The sequence below is a fragment of the Lepus europaeus genome, chromosome 22 (assembly GCF_033115175.1).
Source record: "Lepus europaeus isolate LE1 chromosome 22, mLepTim1.pri, whole genome shotgun sequence".
Classification (NCBI taxonomy): domain Eukaryota; kingdom Metazoa; phylum Chordata; class Mammalia; order Lagomorpha; family Leporidae; genus Lepus; species Lepus europaeus.
The window spans coordinates 10,975,253-10,986,699 of record NC_084848.1 but is presented as its reverse complement, the minus strand read 5'-3'; the positions used below and the strand labels follow the sequence as shown (position 1 = coordinate 10,986,699).

At 62.0% G+C, this 11,447-nt stretch overlaps 1 protein-coding gene across 1 annotated transcript in view; it reads right to left on the bottom strand.

Annotated features, from left to right (window-relative positions):
* Positions 1 to 7,286: 7,286 nt before the first annotated feature.
* CCDC88C (coiled-coil domain containing 88C) overlaps positions 7,287 to 11,447 on the bottom strand; it is a 118,870-nt gene continuing 114,709 nt past the window's right edge. The window contains 4 exon segments of the mRNA XM_062181247.1: positions 7,287 to 8,949; positions 8,951 to 9,082; positions 9,855 to 10,129; positions 10,760 to 10,828. Coding sequence (XP_062037231.1) covers positions 8,179 to 8,949; positions 8,951 to 9,082; positions 9,855 to 10,129; positions 10,760 to 10,828 — 1,247 coding nt within the window. The 3' untranslated portion in view covers positions 7,287 to 8,178.

Genomic DNA, 11,447 nt, shown 5'->3' with positions numbered 1-11,447 from the left:
CAGCCCGGCTGTCTGTCCCCGCAGGCTGCTGTCAGCCCACCCCGCGCGCACACTCACCTCTCCCAGGCGGGTGCAGGACGCCGGCTGGCTCAGCCCGGTCCAGGCCGCACGGGGGCGTGGCAGGGGCTCCCCGCCACGGGCTCCACTCGCCCCAGTGCCTTTGGCTGAGGAGGACGCTCGGGCTCGGCTGCCCACCCAACCAGGGCGCGAGCGAACGGACGGACGCTGGGCGGACACGAGGCGCGGTGGCGGTGGCGCGGCCAGCCCCTCCCCGCAGTGGCCTGGGGAGGGCGCGGCTTCCAGGCCGGCTCACTGGGGCACTTGGCCGCCGCTGGGAGGGTCCTGCCCTGCGGCCAGGGCTGGCCGAGCCCCTGTGCTCAGATGCACATCTGCGGAGGGGAGATGGGGCGCAGGTGGCTGGGTCCGCCTGGACAGCTCTCGGGCCCAGAGGAACCACCCTGGACTTAGTCTTGGGAGCTTGGGTGTTTGGGAGTCCTGCTGTGACACTCCACCCCCTCCAGACCCCTTTACACCCTGAGCAGGTGGGCTTCCTGGAGGCAACCTTCCCCCCTCCCCCTACTGTTCCGCTCTCTGGAATAGGGCAAAGGGTGGAGAGGGGTGTGGACCTTGTCCACCCTCAGGCCCAAGTGACCGCTGTGTGTGTCCTAGGCGGAAAGCCATGGCTCCTTCCTCTCCCCTCCCCCGCCTCTCCCCTCCACCCCTCCCCCGCCTCTCCCCTCCACCCTCCCCCCGCCTCTCCCCTCCACCCTCCCCCCGCCTCTCCCCTCCCCGTCTCTCCCCTCCACCCCTCCCCCGTCTCTCCCCTCCACCCTGTCTCTCCCCTCCCCCCCTCCCCCGTCTCTCTCCCCTCCCCCCTCCCCCGTCTCTCTCCCCTCCACCCCTCCCCCTGTCTCTCTCCCCTCCACCCCTCCCCGTCTCTCTCCCCTCCACCCCTCCCCGTCTCTCTCCCCTCCACCCCTCCCCCGTCTCTCTCCCCTCCACCCCTCCCCCGTCTCTCCCCTCAACCCCTCCCCGTCTCTCCCCTCCACCCCTCCCCGTCTCTCCCCTCCACCCCTCCCCGTCTCTCCCCTCCACCCCTCCCCCGTCTCTCCCCTCCACCCCTCCCCCGTCTCTCCCCTCCACCCCTCCCCCGTCTCTCCCCTCCACCCCTCCCCCCTGTCTCTCCCCTCCCCCCTGTCTCTCCCCTCCCCCGTCTCTCACCTCCCCCCGTCTCTCACCTCCCCCCGTCTCTCCCCTCCACCCTGTCTCTCCCCTCCACCCTGTCTTTCCCCTCCCCCCTCCCCTGTCTCTCTCCCCTCCACCCCTTCCTCGTCTCTCTCCCCTCCACCCCTTCCTCGTCTCTCTCCCCTCCACCCTGTCTCTCCCCTCCACCCTGTCTCTCCCCTCCACCCTGTCTCTCCCCTCCCCCGTCTCTCACCTCCCCCCGTCTCTCACCTCCCCCCGTCTCTCACCTCCCCCCGTCTCTCACCTCCCCCCGTCTCTCTCCCCTCCACCCCTCCCCCGTCTCTCTCCCCTCCACCCCTCCCCCGTCTCTCTCCCCTCCACCCCTCCCCGTCTCTCCCCTCCACCCCTCCCCCGTCTCTCCCCTCCACCCCTCCCCCGTCTCTCCCCTCCACCCCTCCCCCTGTCTCTCCCCTCCCCCGTCTCTCCCCTCCCCCGTCTCTCCCCTCCTCCCATCTCTCCCCTCCACCCCTCCCCGTCTCTCCCCTCCACCCCTCCCCGTCTCTCCCCTCCACCCCTCCCCGTCTCTCCCCTCCACCCCTCCCCCTGTCTCTCTCCCCTCCACCCCTCCCCCCGTCTCTCTCCCCTCCACCCCTCCCCCGTCTCTCTCCCCTCCACCCCTCCCCCGTCTCTCTCCCCTCCACCCCTCCCCCGTCTCTCTCCTCCCCCCTCCACCCCTCCCCCGTCTCTCCCCTCCACCCTGTCTCTCCCCTCCACCCTGTTTCTCCCCTCCACCCTGTCTCTCCCCTCCCCCTCCCCCCTCCCCCCTCCCCCGTCTCTCTCCCCTCCACCCCTCCCCCCGTCTCTCTCCCCTCCACCCCTCCCCCCGTCTCTCCCCTCCACCCCTCCCCCGTCTCTCCCCTCCCCCCTCCACCCCTCCCCCGTCTCTCCCCTCCACCCTGTCTCTCCCCTCCCCCCTCCACCCCTCCCCCGTCTCTCTCCCCTCCACCCCTCCCCCGTCTCTCCCCTCCACCCCTCCCCCTCCCCGTCTCTCCCCCCCTCCCCCGTCTCTCCCCTCCCCCCTCCCCCATCTCTCCCCTCCCCCCATCTCTCCCCTCCCCCCTCCACCCCTCCCCCTCCCCCCGCCTCTCCCCTCCCCTCTCCTCCCGTCTCTTCCTCTTTGGCCCATTTGGTTGTGGTGCTCCCGGGAGTGGGCTGGAGCTGACCTGCCCTGGCCCCTGAGAACGCACTGGGGGGATTTCCAGGCATTTTGCAAGCCAGCTGCTAAACACAGGCGTCATTAACTACAGAAACCGACAATTAAACCCCTTCACTAACGATGGAGGCAGTTAATTGGGACTGGCGTTGTGGCTCAGCGGATTAAGCTGACGCTTGACCCCCGCGCCCCATGTCAGTGGGTTCACGTGCCCGGCTGCTCCGCTTCCGATCCAGCCCCCTGCTAATGCATCTGGAACAGCAGTGGAGGACGGTCCGAGTGCTTGGGCCCCTGCCACCGTCGCGGGAGGCTCGGAAGAAGCTTTGACTGGCCCAGCCCCTGCCATTCTGGTCATTTGGGGATTGAAGCAGCAGATGGAAGATCATTCTGCCTTTCAAATCTTTTTAAAAATTCATCTACTTTGTTCTTGAGAGTTAGAGAGGAAGATCTTCTATCGGCTGCTTTACTCTCCAAATGGCCGCTGTGATCAGGGAGGGCCAGGCTGAAGCCAGGAGCCTGGAACTGCACCTGGGTCTCCCGCATGGCTCCAGGGGCCCTTGTCTGCTTTCCTAGACACGTTAGCAGGGAGCTGGATTGGAAGTGGAGCAGCCAGGACATAAAGTGATGCCTGTGTGGGATGCCAGCATCACCGGTGGCAGCTGCACCTGCTGTGCCTCAGCCCTGGCCCCAGTGAACGAGTCCTTTTTATTTTGTTTTAAGAAAGCAAATATCAGACTCCATTACTTCCTAATTATTTTACTGTTGCCCATGCTTCTGAGGTCATTGACGCCAGTTGCGTCCCAGGGTGGTGCTATTGCATAATGGGGTGCTACTGTCCCCTCCCAGCTCCGCGTCGAGTGACATCTGGCAGCCTGAATTCGGTGGCTGTATTTGCACCACAGAAATTGGCAGGTGCTACCTTCAAGGCTCCATTATGTTTTCTTCATTACCTACACTGTCCAGACCTGAGAGATGGAGAAAATGTTAAGATTGTAGATGAACTTTAAAAGCACCTTGGGTCTTAGGGTGTGTAAATGAGATGGCCGTTTTGAATAAAGCATGCCACATCGTACCTTTACGAGGTGACGAGCATTGTAGCTATGCTCATTCACAGACTGGCCCCAAATACGGAGGCTTGGTGAAATGCGATTCTAGGAGAATCCATTAGCTGTATGCATTTTATAATAGAGCATGATATTTTTCTTGTAAATCATGTAGCACATCTTGTGTAACAGTCCCAGACTTGTATACCTGCCCCCTGGCCAGCTGATGCACTCGGGCAGGGTGCCCGCTGGCGGCCCCTGTGTCCCCCCAAGTGCCCGTGTGCTGGTCCCCGGGAAGCCGCAGAAACTTTAGAGGCGGAGGTCACGGAGGCCCTGCCTCAGAAGGGAAGCAGGTGGTCCTCAGGAGAGGGGCACTGTGAAAGCAGCAAGCTACATCTCACGCTGTTTCCTGGTGTGAGATGACATGACTTGTTCCTGCGTGCCCCTGCCATGGCCGTCACACAGCCAAGAGGGGGCCGTCACACAGCCGAGAGGGGGCCCTCACCAGAACTGAGCTGATGTAGGCCATTGCAAGCCGTGCCCTTGAACCTGCACATCTAAGCCAAATACCCTTTCTTCCTAAGCAGCCTGTGTCAGGTGTTTTGGTGTAGGGACAAAGCACCAGTAGGAGGGGTTATCAGAAAGTTGATGAAAAATGCTTATTATGGAAAAATGATATGGATTTATATACTCTTTGTTAAAGGCTCATTTATTTGAAAGTCAGACTTACAGAGAAGCAGAGGCAGAGGGAGAAATTGATCTTCTGTCCACTGGCTCACTCCCCAAATGGCCGCAACGGTCAAGACTACGCCAGGCCAAAGCTGGGAGCTTCATTGGGTCTCCTACATGGGTCAGGGGGCCCAAGGACTTAGGCCATCTTCCACTGCTTCCCCAGGCACATTAGGGAGCTGGATCTGAAGTGGAGCAGCTGGGACTCAAACTAGTGCCCATATGGGATGCTAGCATTGCACCCTATAAATTTTTGTAGCACCCTATAAGTTTTTTTAATGTGAGTTTAAAAAGAAGAAAGTTCTTTTTTTAAAAAAAAAATATTTATTTATTTATTTGAAAGAGTTACACAGAGAGGAGAGGCAGAGAGAGGTCTTCCATCTGGTGATTCACTCTCTAATTGGCCACAACGGCCAGAGCTGCGCTGATCTGAAGCCAGGAGCTTGTGGGTCTCCCATGTGGGTGCAGGGGCCAAAGGACTTGGGCCATCTTCTACTGTTTTCTCAGGCCATAGCAGAGAGCTGGATCAGAAGTGGAGCAGCCAGGACTAGAACTGGCGCCCATATGGGATGCCGGCATTGCAGGCAGCGGCCTTACCAGCTACACCACAGTGCTGGGCCCCCCTATAAACTTCTTTAAAAAAATGTTGCAGGCAGTGGCTGCAATGCCAGGATCTCAAATGGGTGCTGGTTTGAGTCCTGGCTGTTCCACTTCTGACCCAGCTCCCTGCAGATATGCCTGGGAAAGAGCAGAGGTTGGCCCCTGCACGGGCGATCTGAATGAAGGTCCAGGCTCCTGGCTTCAGCCTGGCCCAGCCCCGGGCATTGCAGCCATCTGGGGAGTGAGCCAGCAGATGGAAGATCTCGTTTGCTCGCTCTCTCCCTCTTTCTGTAACTCTGCCTTTTAAATAAATAAATTATTAAAAATATGTACTATCATTTAAAAAATTTTTATTTGAAAGGCAGAGTTAAGAGTAAGGGACAGATCTTCCATCTACTGGTTCGCTCTCTAAATGGCCACAACAGCCAGGGCTTGGTCAAGCTGAAGCCAGGAGCCAGGAGCTTCATCTGAGTCTCCTACGTGGGTGCAGGGGCCCAAGCACTAGGGTCATCTGCTGTTTCACAGGCACATTAGGGAGCTGGACCAGAAGTGGAGCACTTGTGCTCAGATGGGGTGCTGGCAGCTCAGGCAGTGGCTTAAGCTGTTGGCACCCCGCAACACCCGCTCCTGTGAACTTTTTTTTTTTAAGATTTTCTTTATTTATTTGAGAGGTAGAGTTACAGTGACAGGGAGAGACAGAAAGGTCTTCCTTCTGTTGGGTCACTCCCCAAATGGCCACAATGGCCAGAGCTGCGCCGATCCGAAGCCAGGAGCCAGGAGCTTGGAGCTTCTTCCCAGCCTCCCATGCGGGTGCAGGGGCCCAAGGATTTACGCCATTTTCTACTGCTTTCCCAGGCCATAGCAGAGAGCTGGATTGGAAGAGAAGCCGGGACTCGAATCGGCGCCCATATGGGATGCTGGTGCCACAGGCAGTGGCTTAAGCTGTTGCACCCTGCAACACCAGCTCCTGTGAACTTTTAATTCTAGTTTCCCACAAGCTTTCTGAAGTCCCCTGTGCCTTCCTTAAGGTCTGGCCTCATTGCCTACTGTTCTCCCTGGGGGAGCCCCTCAGACAGTCCCAGATCTTTCTTGAGCCAGACCTCCCTGAGCTGAGGGCACAGGTCCCCAGCTGCCATGTGGTCACTTCCTGTGCATGAGGTCATCCATACATGAGTGTGAAGGGTGGAGGAGACCTGTGACCCAGGAGGGGGCATCTGGTGTCTCAGCCGCAGAACCTCACGGTACTGCTCAGGGTCAGGGGACCGACACTGGAATGGGGTAGAAGTGAGTAGTCATGGAGTTGCAAGCAGCTGGTAGGGCGATGAGTGACAGGTTACAGACACGGGCGCAGGTGTTGGGGGCGGTGTGGCCATGTGGAGTGCCTCTGGGACATCCACACTGGAACCAGATCTGGAGGTGCTGATTAGAGCCAAGCATGTGCACAGGCTTGTCTGGGACTGGGGAAGCGGTGAACGCTGGGTGTGCCTCTCGGAGCTGCCCGGAGAGGCCCTGGTCTGCGGACGGCTGGGTGTGGCTTCTGGCGGCCAGGGTGGGGCAGTGTCTGAGGTCACCTGAGGCCAACGCACCAGGCAGGTGATGAGGACTGAGGGGCCCCCTTTGCTGGATCCAGAGGGACAACAGGCAGCTGGGGTGGACTGAAGGAGGCGGCAGGAAGGCCAGAGCGGGCTAGTGTGGCCCCGGAGCAGTCGTGTGTGATTCTGGTCACACTCGGGCCCCTGCGATGCAGGGGGCAATGGGGGCTGTGAGGCTGCACCCGTTTCTGTGGCTGCACTTGGGAGCAGAGGACAGCAGGGCAGTGAGGGAGCCGTGGGCTGGGCAGAATGCAAGCAAGGTCAGGCCTGAAGGTGCGTGTGGGGCAGTGGAAGCCAGGAGGCGAGACCCGGGGCTCGGCAGGCAGGCGGCTGCCCCTGGACGGCTGTGAGAGGAAGGAGCAAGTGCACCAGGGGCCAGCAGGTGTGGGCAGAGCCGTGCCAGACGAGAGGGAGCGGAGGGGCAGAAGTGGAGTTGCAGGGCTCAAATCCTGCCCGGACCACACAGGGTGAAGGGTGCATGGCGGCCACCACCCGAGCTGGCTCAAAGTAGTGCGGTGGCAGCTCCCGCTGAGCGCCCAGACTCGAGGGCAGTCGGCGGGGCAGGGAGACACCGAGGCAGCAGCTGGACAGAAAAAGCTTCGAGGATTTCTGGTCAGGCAGGGGAAGCTCACGCCTGCCTTCTGTCCTCGTCTCCCGCCCACCTGACGTACGTATCAGAGGTCCCCAAGGCGCAGACCCGGGATCCCGCACTCGGGCGCCAGAATCCAGAGGCACCAGCTGAGGCTGAGCACCCGTCCTGGTGAAGTCTGTGCTGGCTTAACCGTACAGGCGATTCCGGGTGATAAACAGCAACACCTTGACCCTGCTCGATGGGTGGGCAGGAGCCCCTGGGTGCTGACGTGGGACCCGCGCTCCCTGCCGATCCCACACAGCAAGGCAAATGAGCAGGCATGTCTGTTCCATTCCGCTTTATTACAGCCCTGTCCTCGCTTTCCAGAGCGGAAGGCTAGTGCATACACACCCCCAGACATTCCTAAAGTGGACCTTGTTAACATTCAGAAGTCTCCCATTTCCTTCCCAGGATACAGAATCAAAAGGAAAAAAAAAAAAAAAATCCTTTAAAAAAAAAAAAAAAAAGGCTAAGTCCATCCCGGGACAAACTTAACCGTATCAGGAATCTGACCAAATACACAGAGCAGCAGAGATTCCCGCTAGAAAAGAACTCCCAACAGCACATAAATAGGTCCCCAAGTATACATAATTCACATGAGTGTATACACAGATGCAATATATTAAAAGAAATTAGGTCTCTGCCCTCCCCCAAATTATTCAGAAATAATAAACATCACATCTGGGGCAGGGGAAGCTGGGTGCTGCAGCCACGAAGGGGTCAGGCGTGTACCTGGCTCCCTGTGCACCATGCACCCCTGCCCCAGGTTGGGGGGAAAGGGGGTCTCTGCCCCCGATCTCCAGATCCAGTGTTTGCAGGTAAGCGAGCCAGGGGAAGCGGGGAAGGCAGGTGGCACTCGGAGCATGCCCTGCAGAGAGCAGGGAGGCCAGCACCTGTGGTCCCCTGCCCGGAAGGCTGTCCTCGGCTCCAGGGTAAAGGGAAGTGCTTGGGACCCCAGGAATGGGACAGCCACCCGGGCTGAGCCTCGCGAACCAGGTGTGGGTGTGCCTGGACACACGCGCACACGCTCGAAGAGGCAAGGGCACGGGGGTGTTCGGTGGGGCCCCCTCAGATCGTTGGCCCAAAGCCACCAGTGGCCAGAAGCCGTGTCCCCAGGGCTCGGCCCAGGGTTTCTGTGACCTGCCGGGGAAGCCCCTTCCTCGGTTTGAGAGATGGCCGGGTTGGTCACACGCAGCCATACTCATACCACACGGTCTGCGGGTCCCCGCCCGGCTCTGGGGACGCCGGCGTGCTCCTGGAGCTGCTTCCGCGGTTGCAGTCCTCCGGGGGCCTCACGGGGCCCTTGGCCGGCGGCCCCTCGCCATCCAGCTCCGTGAGGCCGGGCCCGGCCCGCACGGGCACCACGGCTGCCACCTCAGCTGTGTGCGGCGGTGTTCTGGGCTTGGTCCTGGCAGGTGGCGCGGCGGGTGAGCAGGATGAGGCGCCCGAGGCGAGGGCTGGCGCCGTGGCTGACTGCTGCAGGGGCGCCAGCCTCTCTTCCTTCGGCGGCGCCAGCGAGAAGCGCCGCATGTCCAGCGGCCGGCTGCGGGGACCTGGACAGGTGCTGCCAGCCTTGACCGCCAGTGGAGTCCGCTCGCGCACCAGGCTGTGCGGGCTGGAGGAGGGCCCAGGGCCTGGCGGTGGGTGGCTGCCACTGTCTCTGCTCCCCGCCGGCTTCTGTGGGGGGCACTCGTGTCTGCAGGCCTCGGGCCCACTGGCCCGGAGGAGGTCAGCCGAAGCCAGGCTGAAGGCCCGGCTCAGGGACGCGCTGCGGCTGGCGGGGGGCGCGGCTTGCCGGGGTCTGCCCAGACTCAGGCTCTGCGGCGGCTGGACCTGGCGCGGAGGGGCGCTGGGCGAGGCCGGGGTCTCCGCCGGCGACCGGAAGCTGGGCTTCACATACTGCCCGGGCTTCGGCTGCCGCACCTCGGGGGTGCTCACGGCCATCTTGATGGTGGGGGGCCACCAAGCTGGTGGGCATCTTGGCCCCTTCTTTCCTGGGGGGTAGTCCTGGCTGGCTCCCCACGGCAGGGGGGTCATTGGCTTTGCGGAAATAGTCGCCAAGCAGGTCATCCCGGCTACTGGGCAGCTCCTATGGAGGTGAAGAGCAGAGGTGGGAGTGAGGGTGGGGTGGGCAGGCCTCCACACAGCTCAGGCTGTCCACCGTACGTGCTGCTCAGGAGGAGCCGGGCCAGGGCCGGGGGGGGTGAGGGGAATCACCCCCTCCCCAGGGGTCCTCACGGCCAAACCATAGCCAGCTGTGTCTCTTCACCACTAAGGGGAGCAGGTAGGGGAAGGCTGCGGGCTGGGACCCGGATGTTCCCTCCTGTGTCACTGCAGCCTGCTCAGGCACAGCCCAGGGGCTTCCTAAGCTCCTGAAAAGCCAGGGCCCCTCCTGCCCCCTGGGTCTCCTGATCTGGGAGAGGACCGACGGGGTCGCTGGGAGCCAGAGAGGGCCCAGTCCCCAGGAAGGAAGATGGCCTGGCTCCCCTGCCCAGGGAGCAGGCAGAGCTGCTGGGGGTGCTCCTGCGGCTCTGAGCCCCCTGCATGTGCAGCCCAACAAGGACACGGCCTGCTGGGACGGCTCTCCTGAGCCCTGCCTCCCGTTGCTGGAGGTTGGTGGTAGACTAACCCCCCAGCTCTGGTTCCTGAGCACTAGGGGCACACGCACTGTGCCACACTGTCAGTGTCCGTAATCTCGGCAGATGATGGCCCCGGCTGTGAGCGGACGACCCACGTCCACTTGCTCAAAGCAGCGGAGCTGCTGCGAGATTCACTCTCTGGCCCTTTAAAATCCACAGGTGTTCAGCCCCCAAAGTCTGCCTCCAAGCTGGGCCGGGGAGGGTCCACATCCGGGCACTCACGTGGGGGGGCGAGCTCCGGCTGCTCTCCTCCAGGAATTCCTCCAAGGTGACCATCTCGCTGCTGGGGGAGGCGGTGCGGGGCCGCGCCCCGGCAGGAGGCAGAACGGTGCTCCTCTTCGGGGCACCCTCCTGGGGGGCAGGCCCGTTCCGGGGTGCAGGGTACGCGGGGCAGCCTGGGGTGCTGGCATCTCGGGGAAGCACGGCCGGGTCCCTGCTGGGGATCAGGTCTTCACTGCTGAAGCTCTCGGATCGGCCGAAGATCTGCTCGGAGGAACCTGGGCCCCAGGGCAGGCGGACACAGGGACGCATGTCAGTTGCAGCCCCCGCTCCTCAGTGGGGGCTCTGGGTGTTATGTTACTCTGGGCGCATGCGCGGTACCCCCAGCTAGCGCCCACCCACTCACACGGTCAGAGTGGACTCGGGGGTGGTTGGGGGGCCCATGCCTGTGTCAGTGCCTGCTAATACACAGCCTGGGAGCCGGCAGGTGGTGCCTCCAGTAACTGGGCCCCTGCCACCCACGTGGGAGACCCAGCCCTGGCTGTTGGCCACTCGGGGAGTGAACCAGCAGAGGGGAGAGCTGTCTTCCTGTGCCTTTTTAAGTAACTTAAAACAGCTTCCTGAGCACCTACTCCATGCTGGGGGCGCTGCAGTCCCGCAGAAGCCAAGAGGACACACATTTGTGATTGGCTGGGGTCTCGAGCACACATTGACCACGATTGGTGGCTCTGCCCATACACGAACATTCTGCCGAATCGCTATCAGCTGCTCTGCTTCTGTGACCAATTCCAACCCCAGCAGCCTGGGACCTGGGCTCTGCCGCCCAGAGGCCCGGGAACACATTCAGCCCTGCTTCTAGAATCCTGAGCCCAGAGCCAAGCACGCACCTGCACGGAGCGCAGCCTTACCTTTGAGGCTGAGAGGCGAGCTGTGGCTGGATGTCTTCCTGCTGCTCTCCAAGCTACTGGGCCGAGACACTGAAAGGAAGTGGCCAACGCTTAACCCACAGGGCCAGGCACGGACCATGGGACCCTGGAGAACTCATGTCCCAGGCCACAGCCATGCTCCCCAGGGAGGCCTGGCTTCGGGGCGCTCGGCCTGTGCACACCTGGGGTGACCCATGTTTATTAAGCTGCAATTCAGCCCGGGAATTCTCACACGGGGCCCCTGGAGGGAAGGCGGACCACTGGGTGAGGCACAGTGTAGGGGAGGGGCCACGCTGCAGCCTGCTCTGAGACCCCGGGAACAGGCATGTAGGGTGGCATCCCTGCACGTGACCCCCAGGTGGGAAGGGGGCCCTCGCTCCTCTTGCTCCATGTCGTTGGCTTCAAAGCCACATCTACCCCAAGGGGGAAAAGCTGAAGTTCACAGTGCCCAGCAGAGGGCACCCGTTCTCCTGGGCCTGTCAAGGCCACGCCGCCCGGCTACAGACTCGGGAAGGCTGGGCCATCTTCCCAGGTCCAACAGGCTCCTTCCTGGTCCCTCCTCCAGGGCCTACCCTTGTGCCGGATGGCTCGTAAGCAAGCCACATTCCTGAACTGTGAGCCCCGAGCGGGTGGGGACAGTGCTGTCACCTTTGCACCCCCCCTACTCACA